This window comes from Rhinolophus hipposideros (genome assembly GCF_964194185.1).
Source record: "Rhinolophus hipposideros genome assembly, chromosome: 10".
Taxonomy (NCBI): Eukaryota; Metazoa; Chordata; class Mammalia; order Chiroptera; family Rhinolophidae; genus Rhinolophus; species Rhinolophus hipposideros.
In genome coordinates, this window is record NC_138056.1 from 55,875,000 (window position 1) to 55,902,189 (window position 27,190).

Sequence of the window (27,190 nt, forward strand, 5' to 3'; positions counted from 1 at the left end):
CTGTTGTTTAAGTGGCCCAGTTTGTGATAATTTGTTGTGGCAGCCCAAGGAAGCTAATACACTCAGATAGGGACTACATTAGCCAACGTACAGACTGCTGTGAGCACAACCTGTTTATTGAGGAAAGGGAGGGGTGGTCTCTAAGGCTGATCCGATATCGCCAACTGCTGTCACTTTAGAAAATGGATCTGAAGTAAAAGCCTGATAATAATTGTAAACGGTAGCTATCACTAGGTGCCTCGGCATTGACCTTGGTAGTCAGATGACAAGACTTCCCATAAACCTCATTAAGTGAATTTCAGAAGTTTCTGCACATTGAATATACATATATATGAATTACTCTAGAAAAAAATGACAAAGCACTAACATGAACACATCATTACTTAAAATTTGTGAAATTCATTTTCAAAAATTATATATAACGAAACAGGAACACCTCACTAACCTTTAGCTGTAGATGAAACCTTCCAAAGTCTTCCTTTAAAAGAAACATTCAGCTGTTCTCATCTCTCTGGGTATTGCAGCTGTTGGCTTGTACAAATAAATGTCACTGTAGCTTTCCCTCCGATAAGCTCTATTTTCTGCTAATTCCAGGGAAAGCTTCACATAATAATTAATTGAGCCCTGATGGATTTTCTGATTCCTTTTTCCTTTTTTTTTTTCTCATCAGGAAATGAAATGTAAGATTATTGCTTCACATCCTGGTGTTTTCAATTGAGAAATTTTCTTTCTTTCACTGACCTACTTTCTCCTGCCCAGACACCTGCCCTTCGAAGTAGAAGTTGGTTCAAAACCTTCTGAGGCATGGAATTCTTAAAGTTATTCATTAACTAGGTTCTTCCCTCATGGTGAAATCTGAAAGCCAGCTTTGGACACTGACGTTAACACAAAGTGCTTTTAAAAGAATTATCAACATTTTCTTCCCTGAACAAACGTGCAACCTCACCTCTTGCTGCACACGAAAAAAAATACTCTACATTATGATCACATCAAAACTCCTTGATTTTCTCTGAATTGCTAGCTTTTCCTCAAATACTTGACTCTCTCCCTCCCTGGTCCTTGCCTGTACAGTCCCCTCTGTCTGCAGCTAGATATCTTCTTCCCTTTTGTCTGCTTGGGAAGCTGCCTGTCTTTGTTCATGATTCTTTGAACATTTGTTCTTCTCAGCTCTCTCTAACACGAGCTCCTGTAGAATTTTACGGCCACAGACTCATATATGGACTCTCCTAATCATCAGACTTTATCCATTTAACAAGTACCCATTGAGAATCCACTCTATTTCGGAAGGGCTCCACTGGGGCTGGGGATATAACCACAAAACAGACAGTTTCTGCCTCCCAGGAGTTGACAATAGAGTGTGGTATAGCAGAAGAGTACATTGGCAAGTACAATCCAGCCTTCCACCATGATAATAATTTATTTGCATGCTTGTCTTTTCCACTGGACTCTGAGATTCTTCAGTGATATATTCACTTGTGAGTTAATATATGACATCTGAAAAGTGCTTACGAAGTATGAGCTTTCCTTTCTCTACTCTTGTGTCTCCAGTACCTGGCACAAAAACATGCTCAGTGAATGACTGGGAAATGTAAACATAACAGACATCTGTATCTCAGTTGACCCTAAAGATCAGTTTTGATAAAAGGATGATTGCAACACTGGGAGCCAAAAACAAAGGAGGGTGGCTAAGGGATGAGAGGATGTGGTCTGGGAGGAGTGGAGATGAGGCACCAAAAATACCCCACGTGGCCATTTGCTGAGTGCGAATTCTGTTCTACATAAGGCCAACGTAGGATTCTTGCCAAACCTGACTATCTACTGAAGGTTACACAGAAGGACTTCTTGTTGTCAGACAAGAAACGGCTTCAGGGTATGTCCCATCACCAGCATCATATAGGGCAAGATGCTTTCTGAAAATTCACATCGCCTCCCACCATCTTTCCCCTAAAAACAGTCTACTTTGCCCATTATCGTTCTTTCTCCTGGCAAAAGAAGCCCAGTCAAAACAAACAAAAATAACCACCAATTAAAAGCTGTAAATGAATCTGTCCCCTTCATCCCAGTATGTCCACACCTCCAGTAGAGTATCATTGTTGCTTACCTGAGGCACGTTGGGTATGACTCATACCCACAATAGTGCCACAATCATTTTCATCTGGGTTTATTGGTGCTTAAATGTGTCACTTAAGTTATAATCCTTACCTCTTAGCATGAAAATCACATATTTCTAGAAGGGCAAGTGTACCTCATCTAAGTCTCTGATAGAGGATAAAAGTAGATAAGGCATGAGGAGGTGAAAAAAGAATAACAGGAGGAATAAAGACTCTTGTCATTCTCATTCTCCTCTGGAAAGAGAGGAGTCCTTAGCTAGGAAATTAGGAGCCTGAGTTCTGGTCCTGACTTTGGTGTGGCCTTGAAAAATCTCTTGCCTCTCCCTAGCCTCGGATAGTCTCCCCCTATGGGAACTAGATAGTTGGACATTATAATACGTTAGATATTTGGCAACTTTAATTCTTATGCTAACCCCTTTTTTTCCCCCTCAAATTGAGAATGTCCCCAAAGTTAAAACTAGGAGAACACTGTAAGGCAGCTCCCCACAGAGATGTGTGTTTTGCTGACCTGCAAGGCCAGGTCATGATAATGATATCTCCTCTGCAAAAGCACTATCTAAACAAGGCTTGACCTTTGAGAGCTGTGGCTCTTTTCCATGTTGAGGGTTAATGGTATTTATGTAGTGTTTAGTTTTCCCTTGTGCCCAAATCTCTTGTTAGCACAGATATGTTTGGACACACACACACACACACACACACACACACACACACACAGTGATCTAGTCCTCCTATTGCATTGTAACCTGTAGCACATTCAACCCAATTAAATATACCATGAATTACACAATGAAATTGGTAAGAGGGGATGAAACCACTATCACCAGCCGTTGTCTTTTTCTTACCTCAACACAATGCAAATTTATGTTTTGGTTAGTGAGATGAGCTTTAATTTTATTCATAATCACCAATATTTATTAAGAGTAAAGGCTATTCAATCCTATGACATAGCCCTATGAGTTAGGTATTCTTTTCCTCATTTGAAGTTGAGAAAACAGATGTTTGAAAAGGTTAAGTTTCTTGTCCAAGATCAACCAGTTAAAAAAGGTTGATCCTGACCCCTGATTGCCCCCAAAGCCTCTGCTGCTTCCACTGCTTTGTACAACTATGGAGAGAGAAAAAGAGTGATGATCACTTGGCTTATGTTTACTAGTATAAAAATGATTGATACTGGAGAGTATCGGTCACTCGGTGAAAATGAAACCCCTATTCCTCGGATCATAGTCGGAGAAGGAACTTAAAAAAATCATTATTCGTTAAACATAAGTTGCTTAGGAGATTGCTTCATAATCGTACAATGAAAAAGACCTAGGAACTACCGTTAGGAGTTCTGCAGCGAGCAGGGGAGAGAAACTCTTAAGTACTAAACAAGGAGCACACATGTGTACATGTGTGTAAGAGAGCGTACAGGTGCATGGGCTCTGGACTTAATCCTGTGATCTATGAAGTAAGGAAGTAGCATGAGGAGACACTGCCCCAAAACATACTTTGCACATATGCTACTCTTTCTGAAACTCTGTCATTAAGAAATGCATTTCTTTGCATTTCTTTGGACTCTTGGTGTCTCTTTCCAAATGGAGCATACTCTCACTTCTTCCTTTGTTTCTCTATTGTGTACTGGGCTCTGTCTTTTACATCGACTGCATCTCCTTGAAAGCACCTGAGAGGTTCACAGGAAATGTTTGTTAAATGAATGATGAATGGAGAATTATCAATTGATTTTTGGTATGGGGAAGGAAGGAAGAGGTTCTAAAACATCAGAAAGAAAAGGAGCAGATGGGATATAGGGAGTGTGAAGAGAAAGAGAACTAACCCCTACTGAGTACCGAGTGTTTGTTAAGCATTGTGTTAGAATATTTACACATCTTGAAAAACTAAATTCTTAAAACAATCTTATGAAATAGACATCAATTCCTACTTTATAGATAAAAGAAACAGAGGATCAGAGGGGTTCAGTAACAGCTCATGGTGATACAGTTAGTAAGAGCAGTAGTTAAGTGAAGGTAGAAATAAATCAAAAGGCCATTTTCTCTAAATTATACCAGGCTGCTATACCAAAGAGAGGGACTTGAAGATAAGGGAGGATTTCAAGAGTACAAAAAAGGCATCATAAGGGGAGAGATGTTTACACATTTTAATATCTTGCAACACTGACAATGGAAGTGCAATTTCCTATCAAAGTGCATAATTAATGCTTGACCACAGGCGAATTCTCCATTTGCAAACTGCATCGGCTGTGAAAAGTGCTGTGAAAAGCACAGCTCCTTGATTTATTGATGACAGCCATTCTGACTGGAGGGAGGTGGTATCTCATTGTGGTTTTTATTTGTATTTCTCTAATGATTAGTGAGGTTGAGCATTTTTTCATGTCTGTTGGCCATCTGTACGTCCTCTTTAGAAAAATGTCTCTTCATGTCCTCTGCCCATTTTTAAATTGGATTGTTTGTTTTTTTGGTGTGGAGTGACTAAGATTTTTATAAATATGAAAAAAAAAAAAAAGCACAGCTCTCTTCTGTGCTTCCATACTCTTCTGGACCTGTACTGAGAAGGCCATTTCCCAACTCTTGGAACCAGCCTACATGAGCAGGGAACTTCTTGTCTGAAGAGGGTGCTCTTTCCCTTTGAGTTTGGTAGTCACTTGATAAAAATCACTGAAACTACATCTGAATAGTGCTACCAGTTTTCCCCAAACCAGCTGCTTGTTCTTTTGTTCTGAAATTACATAGACTTGAGATCGGTGAACTATCGCAATTTTCAACATTCTGTCACTCTTACTATACTCTGCGTCTCAAAGGCAGGAATTGAACTTTTTTCTTCTTGATTTTCTCAAACGTCTCACCTGAGTGCTTGGCACGTACTGGACATTCAGAAAATGCTTAGCTGAATGTAAGGATAAATAAGAGGTTAATAATCAATCAAATCCATGACCGAGTGAGTGAATGAATGATGGTGCTTGTCTCCTCCACAATTCTCCTTGAATAGTCTAATTTTCCATGTGACAAGCAGGCACATCTACCAACTGTCATCCATCAGTCAGTAAAAGTTGCTGACTGACATCTTAAAAGCATATTTCAGTGGTGTAAACATTTACCAGGACTGGAAATCAGCAGAGAGATTAAATAAAGGATAAAGACCACTGGCTGCTTTCTGGTAATAGAGGGACATCTGGCCTGTGGCATCAGATATGGATGTGCTCTTTCTTTAAACTCTCTTATAATTGGCCAGGAGAAGGAAGTAAACAGAAATCCTAATGGAATTTGAAGGTCTCAAAGGGATTAGCAATATATGCAGAGAAAAACACCAGATTCAGTTTAGACATATAAAGATGGATGTATCAAGATAAATAATCTAATGAAGTCTGACCCAAAGCAATCTTCATGATTCCCTGCTCTCCACAGCCGTACCACCTCCCAAGTCACAGCCAAGGAAGGTAAAAATAAAAATCATTCCTTATAAAGGGTTCAGTTCAAGGTCAAATGCAATGTCCAGTAAATATTCATCAGATGAGAATAAGGCTGTTTCTTGTCATCTGATGGATGAGCAACAAGAAAACCCTCTGACCACAACTTCTCGTCTAGACTCATTTTTTGTGAATAACAAAGACAGGGGAGAGAAAGACCTCAGTCAATCAAACTAAAAGACGTGGTTGGAATGTCTTCTACATTTCTGTTGAGGCAGGATGGCTTGCTGATGAGAGTATGGGGGTGGAAGATAGGCTTCAGGGTTGCACAAGGCTCCTCCCCTTCTTAGAGACAGGATCTTGGGAAGCCAGTTAACCTTCTAACAGATCTGTAAACAAGATAAATGATTCTTACCTAGGCTCCCTTACAAAATTGTTATTGGGATCATAGGGAATAATGTCCATGTGATGCCTTTGTAAATCGTAATGCACTATACAAACATAAGCCTAATATCTTCAGGGTGAACAGGAAACAAGTAGAAGAATAAAAAAGGAAATAAATGGAGAATATAGAGTAAAAAAGCAGAAGGAGAGGAGGAAGTTTATGGAGAGAGGGGAGGAGAGAAGAAAAAGATAGAAAATAAGAGGGGCCAGGGAAAGGAATTGGGAGAGGAGAGGGAAGTAGGAAATAGCAGTGGTAAGGGAGGATTTCAGAGTTCTGCCACATAGGCAGAGAACAACCAAACAAACACATCAAACAATAAATATATGGAACAGCAGAGCTGCTTAGAGATGGGATTTAGAAAATTACATCTATGCAGAGACCACACAGTTCTCATAAGTAACTGGAAGTCTCCATCAGATGGCCTTTCCAGACGAGACAGAGAGTCAACCATGAGTAAGCCTCCTCATTATAAATGTTTAAATGCCAAGCGCTACTTAATTCATGTTGTTCTAGTATGTGCTCAACTCAGAAATACACTGAGACAGATTTGTAAGCCTTGCTTGTGCAACCACTGATGATGGCCCTTTCTCATTGCCTGGTTAACCCTACTCATTGTTCGGAGATTTCCCTGATCTCCCTGACCCCCTCCACAAGGTCAGATTCTGTATTATTAGCTCTCAGGGAAGCACAGGCCATCTTTTCACAGAATTTGGCCTAGTCAGAGATTTACATTTGTTCGTGTGATTATTTGATTAATGTCTGCTTCTTCGTACCAGACTGAGGGCAGGGTTAGGGTCTGCATTAGGGTGAGGGTCTGACTAATCATCGTATTTCCAGCTGAATTTATTGATTGATCATCAAGGGGCTGAAGTCAGCAAGGGCAGCCCTCATACTAGAAAGATACTAGAAAAAGGGCAGTATTCAAAAAGGGATAATGGCACTAAAAGGAGGTTGGTGCTAGGACTACAGTTAGGTGGTTTGTAATTGATAAATCTTTCTGACAGTTTGGGTAACTAAAATCTGTCATGGGACTATGTTTTCTGTATTCATTTTTACTAGCCTCAATTTATGACTGAATGCTTGTGATATTTCTGCTGGGATCATTCACTTTATTAACTAGCTCTTCAATGCCATCTCAGTCAACCTCATGGGTAATAGTATTATCATTAGCATTAATAATTATGAGTGTTTACTGAGAGGGGCAACTTTCTAGTTGAATATTCTGCAGAATGCTGTTTGTTGTACGTTTAATCATATAATAGTGAGGAGGAAGTTTACTCACAATTTACTTTGAGTCCCGTATTAAACCAATTTATTAAAATATAACAGGTTTTTAGGGAAGTTATGCAAGGTGATGATAAGTAATTACATATGTTGGCATTGAATTGCGCACAGAAAATAAGGAGTACTTATATTAAAAAAAAAGAAAAAACCCTAAACAAAATTCCCTAGTGAAATCTGTGGTATCCCTCAGAGATAAATTCCAGCTGTGTGACACTGAGCAGCCTCAGTGTACGAAGCCACCATACAGGGGAGCCCCGCAGCTCTGGATAATCAATCTCCTGACCTGTCCCTTCTGGATTTCTTCCTATTCCCGCAGGGTAAAACAGATGCCAATGGTGTGGAAATTTTATTCTTCCCTGTCTTTTAATTCGGCACATTTGAAAGTTAGTGGAATCATATTAGGTGGTCATTCTACTTTTATTAACTAACATTCTTGCATGAAACTGGATTTTTGACAATGACTTTATAGTGACTGAAACCTCCCAAACCTCCCAGAAATCATATTGAGCTCCACATTATATTTCAAGGTCTTACTGTGCCCTCCATGTTGACCAACCTGTAATAACAAAACACATATAATGCTGAGGAGGCAGGAGAAGGTGGTGATTTAGAAATGTGAGTTGAAGTCCCAGTTCTACCACTTATTGGCTGTGTGACCTGAGGCACTTCTCTAAACCTCAGTGTCCTCATCTATAAAGTGGGATAATATGCCCATATACAGAAATAATAATTGTCATCAGAACCAAATGAGATCCATATAAAGCACTTACAAAATATCAGCTACTATTAAATATGCAATAATTAATGTTATATTTTTAGCATTTGAATACAGAAAATATCCTGTGTGAACTTTACTGTCTGTGTCTCTGAATTACCTGCTGTCATGATGGAGTGCTCTGTATTCTTTGTTTTATGTCTTTCCTACTTTCTACTATTTAAATAATCCTTTCTTTTGTGGACTAATAATGATAGAAGTTTATAAAAGTCTTTACCTAGAAAAACATAAATCTAGATTCTCAATGCCATTTCATCAAATCTTTTTCGCTATTTTACTCGAAATTCCAATTTGAAAACTTCTGTCCTATACAAGAAATTGGACATTACTTCAACAGCAGATGGCGTGAGAAATCCAGGCCCTGGGAGAGAATTAGAATCCCATGTGTGGTAGCCCTTAAATATTCCCTAACTCTCTGCAGCCTCAGCATTTTTTTGAACACTGATAAATTTTGGACAATCTTTAAAGTTTGCTGTAATGACATCTTTTATATTTTCAGCTCTACACATGTAAGGAAGAAAGATTACAAGGCCTGGGAAATGATGTCTTATAGAATAAGGAAATAGAAAAAGGAAGCAGTAGACCAGTAGAAATGGAGTTAAGAAAAATGAGCTGACAGTTCAACCAGAAGCAGAGGTGTAGACTGCAGGGACACAAGGAGAAATGGAAAGCAAACACATGATGGCAAACTGGGGGAAACAGAACTGGGGTTATCTGCTGCTCTGATCATTCCTTATGAGTCCCCTGAGGTTTAAGCTCTGAAGGTCTGTCTCCCACCTCCCAGGATGGAGGAGGGTTTTGTAACCACCCTTAGTTCTTCCAAGCAGCTAGGATGCCTTCAGCACAGTAGGAGATGACAGATTTGAACCTAGCTCTCTGGGATTCTCACCCAGAGCTACATGAGAGGCTGGTTTATGTTTATTGGACTATAAATCACAAGCAAATATGTTTTTTGGGGAAGATAGAGGGTGGGGCGAGATTTAATTTCTTTCAAGCATTTCTAAAAATCATCTAGTTGCTTGTCTCCTTAATTTTCCTCTATTCTCCCTAAATAAACCGTTCAGCTGGCAGGAAAGCGAAATAAAGAAGAGGATGACAACTATATATATATTATTTTAATATATTCTAAAGATACACAAAAATCCTTTCCATTTAACCCAGCTTGTTCCTCTGTTTAGGAGAAGTCACTTAAATTTCTGTGGTTAACGAATAGCCACCGCAATCTTGAGAAATAAGAACAAAGTGGGAGGTGTCACAATACCTGACATCAAATCATACTACAACACAATAGTAATCAAAACAGCATGGTACTGGCATAAAAACAGACACATAGGTCAATGGAACAGAACAGAGAGCTCAGAAATAAATCCATACCTATGTGGTCATTTAATCTATGACAATGGAAGCAAGAATTTGCAGTGGAGTAAAGACAGTCTATTAAATAAATGGTACTGGGAAAACTGTACAGATACATGCACAAAAATGAAGCTGGATCACTTCCTTACCCCATATATGAGAATAAATTCAAAATGGATTAAATACTTGAATGTAAGATCCGAAACCATAAAACTCCTAGAAGAAAATATAGGATGTAAATTTGCAGACATTACCCTTAGTAATGTTTTTACTGATATATCCCCTCGAGCAAGAAATAAAATAAAAAATAAACATGGGATTACATCAAACTAAAAGGTTTTTTCACAGCAAGGGAACCATCAATAAAACTAAGAGGCGCTTGAAAAACAAACAAACAAAAAAACCAAAAACCAAAAAACAAACAAACAAACAGAAAACAAAAAACGGCATCCTACTGAATGGGAGAAGATATTTGTCAATGACACATCTGATAAGGAATTAATATCCAACATTTATAAAAACTCATTCAACTTAACACCAAAAAAAATAAACAATCCAATTTAAAAAATGGGCAGAGGATATGAACAGACATTTTTCTAAAGAGGACATACAGATGGGCAACAGACATATGAAAAAATGCTCAACCTCACTAATCATTAGAGAAATGCAAATAAAAACCACAATGCAAATAAAAACCACCTCCCTCCAGTCAGAATGGCTATCATCAATAAATGAACAAACAAGTGCTGGTGAGGATGTGGATAAAAGGGAACCCTGGTGCACTGTTGGTGGGATTGCAGATTGGTGCAGCACCTATAGAAATCAGTATGGAAGTATCTCATAAAACTGGAAATGGAACTACCTTATGACACAGTAATTCCATTCTTAGGTATGTATCCAGAGAAATCCAAAATGCTAATTCGAAAAATTATATGCACCCCTTTGTTTATTGCAGTGCTATTCACAATAGCTAAGACATGGAAACAACCGAAGTGTCCACTGGTAGATGACTGGATTAAGAACTGTGGTACATTTATACAATGGAGTATTACTCGTCCATAAAGAAGAATGAAATCTTACCATTTGCAACAATATGGATGGACCTAAAGAACATTATACTAAGTGAAATAAGTCAGATGGAGAAAGACAAATACCATATGATCTCACTTATATGTGGAATCTAAAGAACAGAATAAATGAGCAAACTAAAGAGAAATAGTCTCAGAGATATATGTAGAGAAAAAACTGATGGTTGCTAGATGGGGGGGGGAGGTGGGAATAAGGGAGAAGATGAAGGATTAGGAAGCACAAATTGGTAGCCACAATATTGTCACGGGGATATTGACAGTTTGGGGAATATAATCAATACTGTTTTAAAGATTTTGTAGGGTGTCAGATGGGTACTTGTCCTGTTAAGGAGACCACTTCATGGGCTGTGTAGATGCCTGACCACTGCGCTGTACACCAGAGGCTGAAGCTGAATAATATTGATTGTCAACTATGATTTAACATATATATAGTCACGGGATATGGAGTACAGCATAGGGAATATAGTCAATGGCGTTGTAACAGCTCTATACAATGTCAGAGGGGTAGTAGATTGGGGTAGTAGATCACTTTGTGAGGGGTGTAAATGTCTAACTATTACATTTTTTTGTACACCTGAAACTAATAATTTTTTCGGTGGTTAACTAAGGCTCAGACTTTTGACCAGTGACCCCGGCAACTAACAACCTGAATAAAACTTTTCCAAGTCTGAGAGTTCTTTGGTGTATTTCTCAATATTCCAGGCCCCTCAGTTACTCTGGGAAACACTGCTTAGCACTGCTTTTGAGGGGCAGAGTAAGAAAGTGTGTTGAAGGAAGTTGAGCATTCACATGGATTACGAATTCAGAAAGACGGTTGGGTCTGCTAGTGTGTAGTTAGCGATGACTCACGCCAACGAGCTGCTCCTGAGGGCCAGCTGTCTAGGTCCCAGTGGTCCCTGGGCTCCATGTCTGAGATGTTCCTATTAAATCCAGAAGCCAAACTTTTAAATCTTTAAAACTGACAAACCTATAAAATGTTAGAGTTGGAAGGAATCTAAGACACTTTATTTAACTCAGCTTCCTAACTTTGTACATGAGGTAACTGAGATTTGCTAAAAAAAGAAAAAAAAGAAGAAAAAAAAGTACACAGGAGGTGACAGATTTGAACCTAGGTCTCTTGATTCTCGGGATCAATAGTGCTTCCAGTTTCGATAGTGACTGTATTTTGGAACCAAATATCTAAGCACTTATACTAAGAAGACTAAGTATTTTTAAGTCAGCACCATCCCCGGATATATGCTAGCTGTAAAAAAGCTTCTCTCATCAAGGCAAGAGGAATTGGGTAGAGAATACGAGAGCCAATGGTTCCAGTTGGGGTCCTGTTTCCAGAATGTTCTGTGGAAAGAACACCTGTTCAGGCCCAATATGGGAACACCAGAGGCTCCCTGGCCCCAAAGGTGCCATGGTCTCAAGAGCCTGGATCAGTCTTAGAGTGTGGAGAGGGGTCTCTGTGCCAAACAGAGTTTCATGGCTATGCCTATAGAGACAGGCCTGTCCCACCAAGAAAGAATGATAAATGATATCACCATAGACAAGTTAACCTAAGAGAATGGGTTCTCTTTGATGCATTTGTTTGTAGACAGGACAACTTTTTGGTTCTCCTTTGTATACTCACAGACTACTAGATTTGGGAGAGATTTTTGGTTAGAATTAATTAGACAAATCATCCATCCCTTAAATAATTCCCTCTATACTATCCTTGAACATGGCCATCTAGTTTCTTAAGTGCTACTCATAAAAGGTGGTCAACACCTTCCAGGGAAGTTATTTCATTGATGTGAAAAAGCTAGTTACTAGAAAATTCAGCCTTTGTGTTGTTGCTAAAATGATCTTCTAAGGTAAAACAAAGTGTATACATTCTCCTGGATGAAAAAAAGCTGTTTGAGTAGTTAAATACACTTGTTAGTTTTTGCAGTGTAAGCCAACTCCTTCTGGATTTTTGCACATGATTTTCTTTTCTTTCGTTTTTTTTTTTTTTTTAATTTTATTTTTTTAACCTCTGCCTTCTTCCAAATATATTCCTCAAAATTCAATTTGTGTCATCTGTAAGAATCCTACCTGGATTCCCAGAGTCAATGATTATTAACCATTTCAGTTTTAAGTCTAGTCGTTACCTCCATGTTGCTAAAAATATGCTTTTACTAGAGTGTTTCTTTAATTTATATTTTGTTCCCAGAATTACCTCTGTTTCCTTGAGAATCGTGTTTTTTTTTTTCTGTGAATGTGTTGTAATCTTATTTCTGTCATTTCGTGGGTTTTGTTAAAATCTTTGCTGACCCGTGGCTATCTGCTCATATTTAAGAATGAAGTAGTAGAAATGCTGCCGGGGATGTTGTAGATAAGAGCACTGAAAGGCTGCAGGTGAGGTGAGCACATCTGAAACTATCCCCGTTACTGACACACTGTGAAGGGCTTTGCTGCGTGGGCAACACGCAAACTAGCTTTCCTCGGTTCCTCAGAAGAAATTGTATTTCATTAGAGAAGAGCCTTCATTTCCTGCTTGGTAGGTAAGTGCTCGTAAGTACGTGGCTGGCAGCGGTTCTGTATGCCGGGGTGTGTATCCTGAGCGGGGGCCTCTGCAGTCCTATTCTCAGACTCTGCTCTCAGTTCCATCTGTTGTCACTATTCTGAAGTCTCTGAGTTTCCTGAGTTCTGCTAGGCAGATCCACTTCCTTCTGAGCCGGAGGCTCCTCCTTACAAGGCTGCTGCAGTGTGGCGGGCCTTTTTGTGGGTGACCTCCCTGGAAACACAACTCTAGGAGATGACATTCATATAGATTACAACGTGCAAAGTCCCCCCTGGAGTCATATAGCCCATGGCCCTGCCCCTGCAGATGATCGAAGGCTGGAACTCCTTTGTTCTGTTTCATCAATCTATACTTTCCACCTGCTTCCTGTAATCCAGAAGTGCGATGAAGTCTTTTGATTTTGGATGTCCCCTCCCATTTCTATTTTGTTCCCATAATTACCTCTGTTTCCTTGAGGATAGTTTATGGGATTGTCCCTTTATTAATTTTATTAGCTCCTTTTTAATGGGGTGTCAGGAGAAAAAGGAGATTAAGGCGTGAGCCACACCTGTCAATTTGTTAATGGGGATATTATTCTGCCTTGCTATGTCCGCATAGTTATAGATGATTCAGATTATCAATTTAAAAAACAAACAAACAGCATTTACATTAGGTAGACGCTCAATTAGACAGTTCTGTTGCCTCCCTGGATCAAATTAACTGGAAATCTGAAAGATTTCTACTTATTTTATGTCAAGCAAATAGCAACTTAGGTGAAAAACATGAACACGGGGCCTTTTAAAGTACACTCATTTAAAAAAAAATCTGACATAGTTGCTTTTCACAAAAGCGTTAGGAAGGAGAGTTTGGAAATAATAAAATTTCCCATTTCAGCTGACTGCCGACCTATACTCAATACTCTAACACCTTAATGGAAAACCTGTTAAAGACCCATTGGCATATGCAAAGTGAAAAACAACTTTCCCACTATGCATTCAGTGACAATGGTTGTATGCCAAATTATCTCCTATCTTATGGCCAGCTGCACACATATAACATGGACTTTAGTGTCCTGGGCTTTGTAGAGAATTACTGAAGTATTCCCTTCTAAATATTTGAGGAATGCAAAATTATTTCTACTTCAAATATTTTATTTTACATCCAGAACTGTTTTACATAAATAAATACAAATGTGTGTATTTAACAAGTGTTCAAAGTGGATCTTCAAACTAATCTAAGTTATAAAAATAAAATTTTTGTTTGTTTTCTCAGAACACTTGGACTAAGTATACATTTAGCTAGTACTTACTGAGGTTCTAATATGCACCTGCTACTTTTACAGAAAGTTGGTGAGTCCTATGCTATTCTCCCTTTTGGCTGAGGAGGAAACCCATGCTTAGACTGGAAAGGTCGCAGTAACAACAGATGGCAGAGAACCAGAATTCCAAACCAGTTCTTTGATTCTAGAGTCAGTTTTCTTTCATGAGTGCAGGGAACAGAATATTTTTCTTAGTGCATTATTCAATAAATAGAGGCAAACTGCTTCATATCAGTTGAAACAATGGACACAGCTGATAATACTTGTGTTTTGTTTTTTAGAGAAGGAGTCACTCTTGTGTTTTGAAGCCAGGTTAAGGCCTTCACATTTTGGGCTTCATTTTAGCAATGAATTAGAATTACTGATTGTGTTTATCACAGAAGTCATTTCATTCAACTGGAAAACAGTGCAAAATGCTTACAGAATGCTTACTGGCAAACTGCTAATACACTTTTGTGAATAAGAAAAAAGAAAAGATTTGGAAATAGCTTTAGAAGGAAATGCCATTATTTAGTATAGCTAGAGGAAGTCTTACTGCTAATGACCAAAATATGGAATGACGGCTCCTCAGCCAACAGAGATCTTCATAAGGAACAAGAAAGGTGAGGTAGAGACCACTGGACACCTTCACCTCTACCACAAACAACACCTCAGACACTTAGCATGCAAGTGGATCTCCAGAGCCATCCCAAATGATGGGTTATTCATTCTGTTTAATGACTTCTAGGCTTGGAGTCAGTTGTAGTTTATCATTTTTACCCTGGGAAGTTCTTCACTATGTCTAACTTAGCATGAATGTGGTTTATGAATGTCATGACAAGCTCAATAAAGCCTTTTCACGCCACATTATAGGGAATGGAGTTGTACAGTGGAGTCAAATTTGATTTCAAACAGAAGATGTACTACTTTCTGTGTAAGTGCTCTGGGAAATTATTTAATCTCTTTGTGAATCAAAATTTAAAAAACAGGAGGCCTGTTTCATAAAACTATTTTGGAAATAAAATCAGATAGATTAATGGATGTATGGCTGGCTGGCTAAATGGATAGGTGGATGGATAGGTGAATAGATAGATAGATAGATAGATAGATAGATAGATAGATAGATAGATAGATAGAGAGATAGAGAGATAGAGAGATAGAGAGATAGATATAGATAGATCTATCTAGCCTGCCATCTATAAGCACTCAATAAATATTAGTTTCTTTTCTGTCCCCTTGAAGGAATATCCATGAATTTGCACTATATTTACTTCCAACAAGCTGCACATTTTGAATATGATCTCATTGAGCACATGATGAAGCTCCCTTCCTTGTCAATGTAGAATCCTGACCCTGCCAATGTTTTCTTAATAAAATGCCGTCCATCCCTTTGTTAACCCTGGATGTCCTTTCCCTGACTCTTTCCACACATCTGGTGTAACATGCAGAATTCAAAACTGATCACAGTCCTTCGGAGGATGTGACCAGCAACTGAGTTTTGTGGAAGAGTTTTTCTAAAGTAGGCACCTTCCTGAAAGAGGAAACTGAGGGGATTGGTATGGAGAGTGAAGCTGCAAGGCTGCACCGACTCGTAATGCAGGTGCTGACTCACGAACATTCATTCTCAAGTTCAATTGGAGAATGTCCACAGGCTGGAGAGACTATTTCCTCTTGTGTGTTTAAGTGGTCTCTTTGTCTTGAACATTCTAAGATACGTATACACATCTGAAATTAAAGAGCATTTCTTATTCTGTTCCTCCGTTCTTTGTTTTGGAGCCGAAGATAAGTTGATATGTAGAAAAGGCTTAGGTTATTCTCTGGTGTGTTTAATAAGCATTTAAATATAATCTTGGTAATTGAAATATTTTTATATAAATATTAACAAGGCAACGAAGCAGACTCAAACAATGTTTGGATTGCTTTCACAAATGATTATTACCCGTGAGTACAGGAATATGGCTCTCCAAAGTATAGTGAGGACACCAGTCCTTGACTGTTTTAACAAATCCTTTCTTAATATAAATGAGAAATTCTCCTGCCTGATTAATTAAGTATATATTTTGTATAGGAACAGGAACAACTACTATAACAAATACATATATAATGTCACTACTTTTATAAAAAATAATATATATGAATTTAATTCTTGAAAAAAAAAACACTGTTGAGAAATATTATTAGTATCACCACATAATAATGAGGAAACCGAGACACAAAGAAACCAAGTAACTTGCTGCCACACAGCTACTGAATTCCTGAGTGTGGATTTAAATTTGGTAGGTCATCTTGGATCCACGATCTAGACCACCTTGTATATTATAGAACAAAATGCTATGATATGTTGATTGAAAATTGTGTCTTTTTTTTTTTAATGGACCAAAACAAATGTTGCAATGGAGATAGTGTCCTATTGAGAAATAAGTTACTTAATTCTCCAGAGCTCAGTTCATGTTTAGCCTACCACCTCTATCTCTCTATTTTGTTGTTGTTGTTATTTATTTGTTTTCTTTGTTACTAGAGGAACTAAAGTGGTTTGATGTTCTTTATCATCCAAAAGAGAAGAGAGCTAGCAGGAAAAGGAAGTATCCTTTTGTGGGGAGTGCTGTGTTCATGGAGAGGTCATAGTCCTTTCACTTACCTTCCCATGAGTTTGGGGACACTCAAGGGGTTTCCTTAGCTGAAGGCAAGAAAGGGCACTCCATGAAAAGTATTTATAAAATGTATGCTGTTCCATGAAGGAAAGACTAATACCTCCCTCCCAGGTGGATGTCCAATTGGTCATGGAGTGTGCTGACTTGCCCTGTTGCTCCAGAGGTTGGAAAAGACCCAGACGGAGAGAAGAGGGGAAGGTCAGTCAGGGAAAGAGAAGGTAAGGACTATCCCTGGGAAGTTCCCCGTGAGGGACAGGAAAGAAGGACGCTGCTCCTCATGCCTGAAAGCTTCACGTATGAAGCTTCTGAGGACAGAAGAGAAAGGGGACTATGAGCTTGTGAAGGGTTGTGGCAGCTTGGGCAAAGTGGTGAGCACATCAGAAGACTACAGAGTGCTAACACTCAGAGTGTTTGGGAAGAGAGAGTCGAGTCTCCCAGGGCACCACGTGGCTGAAGGAGTTATTTGAGTCTCATAGCATAGTGCATATTTGGTTCTCTACCAGCCCAGGCTACATTATTAGAGATAACCAGCAGAAAGGAGACAGCCACAGTAGAATGCTAAAGAAATGCCATTTCCCACTTCCTTATTTATGCCGAATACAACCAAAGGATAAGTCTAAGAGAAAGAAAGATCTAGAGGGTGGCATGAGAAAGACAGACTGCAGATCACACCTCTATCAACTCCAGAATCCTTTGGTGGAACCCAAGTCTTAATGATGTTGGAAGGAGGGACAGCGGTCTGAATAAAACATAAGATTTTAAAATGGAGAGGACTAAGAAATAATAAAATTAGAGGTTTGACTTGAAATGCCATTAAGAAAGCTTAATTGGGAAATAGGGTTAAACAAAGTATAGTTGGTAATAGATATTGGAAAAATAAAATAATTTAATTTTTATACATTAACCAATTAAAAGTTCTCAATTAAACCAGTTGCAATTATAAGGCAAGTGGAGGGAAATATTACCCCCTTTGACCCAACCTCTCCGGCTTTTATCTGATTGGGGAATTTAGAAATACAAAATACTAAGTCCTCTCATATAAGCCTGCCCAGCCAACATCTCCATTCTTATATCCACTGCCTCACACACCCTGTGCCTCAGCCCTGAATTACTCAATGGCCTTTCACAGCTCATGCTTGCTCATGGGGTCATGTTTACGCGTATGCTCTTTCTTTTGGTCAGATTTCTCTTCCTTCCGATATCTGTCAGGCAAATGTCTCTGGATGCTTCAGTTCTCAGCTCAAGAGTTATATCATCTCTGAAAGCATCCTGATCCCCCTCCCCCTCCCTCTCTGATACCCACTCTCTGCCAGGTTTCCTTCCCAAATCCTCCATTAATCCCTTATATGTATATCCTCTGTGATGCTTATGCTGTATACCAGTATGTGTACTTATTTCTGTCACTCCCACTAGACAATGAGCTCTCTGAAGGGAAAGAAGAAATCTTATTTGATTTGTTAAATCACCTACATAGCACAGTGTTTGGCACACAACATAAGTTTTATAGATATTTACTGAGAGAGAGAGAGAGAGAGAGAGAGAGAGAGAGAGAGAGAGAGAGAGAGAGAGAGAGAGAGAGAAGGATAGGGAAGGGAGAGAAGGAAAGAAAGGAGAACCTTTTTTTATGATCAAAATGATGAGGCTGCACTGTTTAGTTTAGAGAAGACTCTATATTAGTCTTATCTTACCCTTCCAGTGAGATGGCTCGTTGCAGAGTCACTGAAGGCTGGCGGGTTGCAGTGCTGTGTTGGGAATGACTGTAAGAAAAGAAAGAAAAACAAATATAGATCATTTATGTAAAATGTCTTCAAACATGATAATCAGTCCTGTTGTCAAGAAAAGAACCAATCTTGAAAGAAACAGGTAGAGATTAAATCACTGTACTTTGGCGATAAGTAGAATCATTCCCCAAACACAACATTCAACCAGATAAGGGGCTACTATTTCCACATAATTTGATTTCAATATGTATTAGTCAAAAGTAAGCTTTAAATGACAGGTAGACATAAAAGAAACAAACATATTTGGAAAAGGTAATTTTTCTCCCCCTTGGAATAAGACAACATAGAGCATCAAAACAAATTTCATTATGATGCAATGTATTATTTTTTAATGCAGAATATTTTTTCCAAACAAAAATTTAAAAACAGTGAATTTGCAAATTGGAGTAGTATTTACTAGTATAAATTTATTAGTTCAAATTTGTAACACTTGTACAATTAATCATGAACAATTCAACTATTGGATGAACACAAAAACTTGAAAAATGGGATTTCTAGTTGCATATCAACGTTAAGTTAATGTAATTAATTCATATTTTGCTTTGGTTGCATGGTAACAAGAAAGGATTGATTTTACAGATAAGTGGTTGCGATAAAAATGATAATATCTAACATTTATTGAGCACTTTTCTAAGTCTATATGTTTACATCTTGTATATTTTACAACCCTGTGAAGTATGTACTGTCCCATTTAACAGAGAGGTTTAGAAACTTATCCAAAGTCGTGTGGTAAATACCCGTGCTTGCAATGCCATCTAGATTTGTGTGATTCTAGAGCAATTATTCTTAACCATCATATCATACTCATACTACCTCCCAAATGGTAACAATTTTTCAGGTTTGTAAAAATATGCTTTGCAATCTCAGAGTACTCTTTAGTTAGAAAGAGATAAAGGGACATTTTCTTCTGAGATATGCACAATGACAATCCAACCGCAAGGAGGAATTCATGGTGGGTTTTCTATGTGTTAACATGTAAGATAAAACATATTTCAGTATGTAATTTTAATGTGCAGTATTAGTTTAATACTTGAGCTGTAATATTAGTTACATATACAAGCAGTATATAAGGTGTGTATACAAAGATATATGTATAAAGAGAAACTCGAGTCAAATGTTTGCAGAGCACTACGCTCCTTCGCACAGCTCTAGGATTTCTCAATATATACTCTGAAAACACTGACTGACATTGTCACGGAAGGTCAATCCGTAGACTGCAGATTTAAATTTATAACTTAGTCATTAGGGGTGAGAAGAGCTAGCTCCCTGTGAATAGCATTTAGTTGTGACATGGATGGCGTTTATTTGAGATTGAGGGAGCGGAATTCGGGGTCTGTAGCTAAATCTCAGAGAATGATCTTCAAGTAAAGCATTGTGTCCTTTGTTTTCTGTCATCCCTCACAATGCCAGCACCCCATATGGTCACTGGACATGTTTTGATTGACCAGTTGTAAAGTAGCATAACATTCAGGAGATGGACCATGCAGCCAGACTGCCTGAGTTCAAAATCTAGCTCTACCACAATCCCAGTGGGACCTTGAACAAATTACTTAAAGCTCTCTGTCAGCTTCTCATCTGTAAGACTAGCATATAGTAGTACCTTCCTCACAGGGCTGTTATGATAATTCAGTGAGTGAGGTATTTTTGAACAATACCTGTTTCATGGTAATAAAAGCTACATAAGGGTTTGTTAAGTAAGTAAACTAATATGATTTAGTAGTGTATACTTTGAGATGTTTGGTATTAAATAAAAATTATTACTTAGGTCATTTCAGTTAGCCATATAGTCTGTGACACAAGGTGCATATTTCTGAGTGTAACATAACTTTGGTGACTAATATTAAATTCAAATATATTTTCTATTGCAAAAACATTATAAGATGACAATCAAAATAAGAGAAAAAATTTCACCCATAATTCCGTGACCTTGTTTCAGACTTTACAGAATGATCTAATTTAATTCTTGCAGGTGGCTGTAAGATAGATATGAGTAGCCCCATTTTATGTATAAGAAAACTAAACACATAGAACATAAATAACTTGTCAGAAACCAACAGCTTGCAAATATGGAGCCAGAATTAAAACTAAAGCCTGTCTTGTTGCCAATTGTGTGTACTTTCCACTCTATGAATTTCTGTATGCCCACATGTGTTTCATATAGTTTTATATATACACAGAATATATATAACTATATATCCGTATTTTCCCTGCTTACATTATAATTTAAGAAGTTCTGATAGGGTCTCCATAATTGTTATTTTGGTGTTATATAATATTATTTCCTATGAAGATATAATTTATTTAAACTTGCTTTAATGGTTGGATATTGGGTTATTTCAATTGTTTTGACAGTATAAACAATGTTGCAATGAACATGTCCATATCAATTAATTTTCCTTATTTGACAATTTCCTTTGAAAGTACACTCCCTACCAAAAAAAATGTATAGGTTCTTGATTTCTGTTATTAAGCACTTTTCAAAAGCTTTATATCATTTTATTGCCCTAAAATATTTTTAAATATACATACACACACACAGCATATATATGTATATGTATATACGTACGTGTATGTATGCATATATATGTATATTTATGCATACATATATATACATACCAGTTTCACTACAATCTTACAAGTACTGACATAATATTTAAAAAATTGATAATTTAATTGGTACAAATAATACTACAGATATATGAGTATTTCTTTATTTATTAGTGAGAAGGATCATTGTTTTTCTACGTGCTTATCTGCTAACTGCATTTCTTTCACATAAACTATTTAATCCTTTCCTTTATCATTTATCTTCCACTGGTTTAGAAAGTACCAACAGTTCTTCACAGGTAAAGATCAACGACGCTCACTAACTAAGATTAATGAGTAACTGGAATCCCTCATAATTTCCTCACCATTAGCTTAACACACATAATTAAAACAAGGAAATATTTAGTAATCTCACCTTACTTATCACTACCTTAAACTACTTTATTATTCTCCCTTTAATTATTCTAATAATGTCCCTTTTAAAGTTTTAGTGACACTATTAAAGGCAAAAGGTACCACGAAGTGCTCAGAGAATTTGACTCCTGAAAAGTCAGCCAGTTTCTTCAACATGTAAGTCTGGAACAAACAGAGACTTTTAGAACATGTAATTACCCTTTTACTCTACTAAGACAACCACAATGAATTATCTGACAGTCAAAACCTTTGGATGCAGGGGAATTTTTGTTATTTCCTCACAGTTCCATTTAAGTAGTATCTGCATTGGGGGTACTTGCCGTGGTTATTAGGAGCTACCTGACGGTGACAATAACTGGTACCAAAAAGATTCCATTATTTCCATATCACTGGCTACATGGACAGCATGTTGCTAGTTCTACCATGACTAAGAAATTGTAGGTAACCACTGCTTGGCTCTTCCACCTCCTCAGGCCGAGAGGCCAATCAGAGAGAATTATGAGAACTGCCATGGGAAGAATCAAGGGAGGAAGGCACAGCTAAAAGTTAAAGCTTCAACATTGGAGAGCTAAGTACTCAGAATGTTCTTTGTCTTAAAAACAAAAACAAAAAAACCCTCAACTCTTTTATGAAGCATCGTATGACAGGCCTCCCGACCGCCCCAGCACAGCTGACATGCTGCTCTGTACCTGAAATCATCTTTTGCGCACATGTATAATAGCAGCCAGGGCTAAGAATCACCACCCTTTCTTTATGTGCCTGTTTTTCCCACTAAGTCGTGTGTGCTTTAAGAGCAAGGAATAGGGCTTATCCATCTCCACATTCTCAGTTCCGGGCTGGCCCACAGAAGATGCTTCATAGGCGTCCTTTTGAATGATGAATATCATGGATTGAGTTCCATTTATCTGTAAGGCTCCATGCCTGATTTCTTTTAAACTTTGTAGCAACATTGAGAACTAGCTATTATGTCCATTTTTAGGGAAATTAAATTAAGGCTCCAGGTTTCACAGTGAGTAGGTAGCAAGAGTAGAAGAACCCAAGTTTCTCAACTCCAAAATTTATTCCTTTGAGACAAACCGTGTTGCCTTTCAGAAAGGTGAAATCAAAGCTCTGTGATTAGTCCATGTAGAGGACCCAAGACACTCAATTAGGAAATGCTGAACTCTCACTAAAAACCACTGACAGTATTTTTTTTTTTTACATAAAATACCACCCTTTAGTTTCACTATGTATGTCAAACTTGCATGTCAGTGGCTTTTGGAAATCTTTTTTTTTTAAAAATGAAGATCATGTAATAGAGGGATTTCTCTGTCCTATCCATACCACTTCATTAGTGAGCCCTGGATATTTATGAGTATTTAAGTGACAATGAATGGTGGGTGAGTCGAATGAGAAAGGCTCAGCATCACGTCATAGCACTGATGCTGGAGAAAAAGTCCCTGTCACCCAGTAGAAAACCAACTCTGTACGTAGGTAGCTAGGCTGACATGTCAAATCAGATAACTGTGGAGGTAAATCTTGCTAAGACTTTTTAAGACCCAGAGAGAGGTAACAGCCCTATTGCCTTTCTAAATCATGCTGTCATTGAATAACATTCAATGATCCAGAGACCAGTAGAGTCTTTTTCCCAACAACTCTCTGATTTCCCAAGTGAAAGACTCCCTAGCCATTGCTTAAGAAAATGACATTTGAATGATATTGAAACATGCACGCTTGTTGCTGTGTTAAATTAATTTTTTTGAGCATCTGAATTTAAATTGTTTCATTACACATGGAACACAAGGTCCTAACTGGTGGTGATAAATGGATTTTTAATTTTCTCTTTCTCTTAAATCAATGAGAGGCAGGATAAGGGGTCTTCCCAAAATGTTGTAATGTTAAAACTGTTATCTTAACGAAGAGCACTAAAAATGTTTTTCTGTGTCTTTGATGAACAAACTGGTGACAATAAACTTATTTAAGACGCCTCGTAAAGTCCCATCCATCACTAAAATACATCCTGATGTGTTCTCAATATTCTATTTCGTTCTGCACTCACATTTCTGAAGAACTCGCATCTCTCCTTGTCATATTTAACTCCTCACCTTTCTCTTCAATACCTGTATCCACAATTTATCTGCTCTCTTAATATTTATTTTCTTCTCTTTTTCTGTCTACTTTCCCTCTCTTCAAGTATGTGCATTAAATTGTGGCTATTCTTAAAATGAAGAGTATGTTTTCTTGGATATTCAACTAGTACCTCAAATGTAACATAACCAAAAGATCATCATCTTTCTCCATGAAGCTGGATATTCCTCCTGTTGTTTCATTGATACTTAACATGAGTTGTGTTATATGATTATTTATATGTTCTGTTTACATCCAGCAAATGTTAATTGGTCACTTACTACACACCAGAGATTATGTTAGATGCTTGGGATGACTCTTTGATTGCTTCATAGTGTAGTAATCAATAAATGCTTGATAATAAAGAAGATGGTGAAATCAAATAAACCATATGGTACCTTTTCATATGGGGAATATTTTTCAAAACAATCTCCAGGTATATTTGATAGACAAACCATCTAAGGTAGATCTGGAAGGATGTATAGGTATTTTAAATGGTGGAGAAGGACAAGAGGACTTTCTGAGATGCCACAAGAGTATGATGATCAAGGTCATGGAGGGTGAAAAGTATGTGCTGTTCTGTAAGAATTGGAGTGTTTAGCTTGGCCAGAGCAGGGCCAGGAATGAGGTCATAAAGCTAACTAGGGGTAAATCATGTGGGGGAATGAATACCATGTCAAGAGGTCTGGACCTTATCTTGGGGGCAATAGTGAGGTCTCCAAGGTTGCTAAATGGGAGAGGGGAGGAGGATCAGGATTGTAACTTTTATGATTCAGAATGGTAAATAGGAAAATACTCTGGACAATAGAAGAAAGAGGAGGAAATCTACAGGCAGGGGGACTAATGGGAAGCCATCATGATGGAGAAAATTAATAAATGCCTAAACTTGGATAATGGCAGAGAGTAGGAAAATGGGATACACTGAACACACTTGGAGGTAAAACATAAAAATGAATAAGAAGAGGTTATAGAGAGGGCACTTTGCTCTCCTGAATTGATTCTAGTGATCTGGATGGGGGGACATTTCTTCTGAAAGTTAACAATCCCCTAGGTAGAAGGAACCTGTTCTTCCCAAGGTATAGGGGTAATAGTGTTCTCTACTAGAACTTCCAAACAAGTCTTTAAAAATAGATTGACTTTGGTATTAGAAGCTGGGTGGTGATGAGGAAAAATGAGCTGAGTTCTATCATTGACTGAGAGGATGACTACACTGTTAACAGAACCAAATAGTACATGTGTGTATAGGAAAGTACATGTGTAGATAGAAAGTACATGTGTAGATGTATAATTGAGTTTGGTTTTATACAAGATTAGCTTGATGTGCCTGCTACATATATAGGAAATATAGTGTACAGAGGAGCTGCTATAACTATTGACAAGTTCTTCCTTCACTTGGTGTAACTCCTGTCTGTCCTTAGCATACTCACTGAATGACAGCTATTCTTTGCATTGTCTATGTGTTCAGTGCCATTGAATTGACTCTAACTCTTGGTGACCCTATGAATTAGTAAGGTCCATAATGTCCTGTTCTCAACAGCCCTGCTCAGATCCTGTAGACACATGTCTATGGCTTCTTTTGTGGAGTCTATCCATCTCATATTTGGCCTTCCTCTTTTCCTGTTTTGCAACTAATTCCTTAAGTAAACATTCCTAACAGTTTTGGTTATTTCTTTATGAAAAAGTTTCAAAATTCCTACCTATCTTTTTCTGTATACTCTTAATTTCTTTCTTATTTTTTTATTATTATTACTTACATTGCAGAAACTTGAAATGATTTCAGAGTTCTAGATATGTCAAATCAGGGCTAAATACCATGAGATGCTGACTTTCTATACTCTTCTCAGAGCCGCCAAAGATAACATGGACTTTTAACATGTGCCAAATTGAATTATTAAGTTTAGTGTCAACCTAGCCTCTCATATATTTTTGACATCAAATGATTCAAAATCAAATATATTATGTACTTGAACAGTGGGTTTTTGGAAACTCAACATAGTTATTAATATCCACCGTTCTCAAATTTAATGCTATTGATTTTGATTTAGTTGTATAGTTTGTTAAGCTAACATTAGATAACCAACTCAATAAATATTTATTGAGCATTTAAGATATGCTAGTTATTACAAAATTGCACTCTTTTATCTAGTATGTATCATTTTCAAATATAGTAAGACACCTTTTATATTTTCATGCAAGTTATTAATTATAATAATAGACAAGGACCATTCATTGTAGCAAATCATCACAGATCATCCTCGTTTAATAGTCCACAAGTTTCAATCTTGAGCATTCTTAGTCAGCATCTTTTTACAGCTTAACAAGTCCTCTCCATCCCTTCAGTGACAAGCTGACTGATGCCCACACAAAATAGAGTGCTCATGGCCCATTTATTTCCATTCCTTCCATGGACTTGTATGCTAAGAATCAGTTGTAATTGTTCTCAAATCCGTTTATTTCTATTTTGTTCATTTTTATAATCATGTAATTTAATTAAATGTTACAAAAATGAAATGAGTGTGTAAAAAATTGTTTATATGAAGAGTAAATTAACTGATCTAGAAAGACAACAATTTTTTGTTGTTAAAAATATTGCTGAGGATTAGATCAAAATGGCGGCATGAGGTGAGCCTCTGTAAATCTCCCCTGGAATTTACAACAAATTGAAAAACTATAACTCCACAAATGACTCCCTGCACAGCAGACAGGCAAGACGAAGAGGCCCACTACTGAATTCACCTAAAGGTGGGTGAATCGCATGAATGGGGGAGGAAGGAAGGGAGAAGTGCAGAGACTGAGCCTTGCGGGCGCAGGACGCAGACCTAGCTCAGTGCTCCAAGCACATTGCATCCCGGAACTACCGCAGCTGAGGGAAAGGGAAGAACTTGGATTGCTAGGGCTCTGTTTATGGCCCACAGGGCTGAAGGGGCAGCATATAACACGGCTGAACCCAATGCTCAGGGAAGAGACCTCGGAGCAAAGACTGAGGGAAGAAGTCTGACTGAGGGTGGTTTAAGCCCTCACTGCCAAGCAGAGAATGGAAGCCTTAGGCACTGAGACTAGCCGCTCCCTCCCTACCTTCCCAGAGCTTGCCCCGCACCCACTTGCCCAGTGCTAGAAGCAGAAGAGCAGCAGTGTCAGATCCAAAGAACAGAATATTTGAAGTTCTGAGAACTATGGTCCCCAGACACAGATTTGCAGCCCAATTAGTTCCAGCAAATGGGAGGGAGCTTTGGAAGGAGGACCTCCTTTGGAAGGAGGCAGTGGTGGTGGTCTCTGCCATTGCTCTGGGCCACCTCTCACAACTCACCCCACCCATATCCAAAACTATTTGGGTGGATCCCTGCAGGAGTAAACAGAACTGCTGAAACACACGGGCTCTGAAACTGGTGCAGGAAGAGCTTTGGAACTTCAAAAGCTCCCCATATCACATTA

The 27,190-nt window shown here is 38.0% G+C and overlaps 1 protein-coding gene across 17 annotated transcripts in view; it reads right to left on the reverse strand.

Moving 5' to 3' along the window:
- The window catches only part of DLG2 (discs large MAGUK scaffold protein 2), a 1,856,054-nt gene that overhangs the window by 363,229 nt on the left and 1,465,635 nt on the right, over window positions 1–27,190 (reverse strand). For 14 of the 17 annotated variants that reach the window (XM_081064693.1, XM_081064694.1, XM_081064709.1 and 11 more), the window contains one exon: window positions 18,599–18,667. In XM_081064693.1, the coding sequence (XP_080920819.1) occupies window positions 18,599–18,667 (69 nt within the window). Of the gene's footprint in view, window positions 1–445; window positions 780–18,598; window positions 18,668–27,190 lie in introns of those variants that run through there. The other 3 variants (XM_081064699.1, XM_081064698.1, XM_081064700.1) reach the window with 2 other exon arrangements.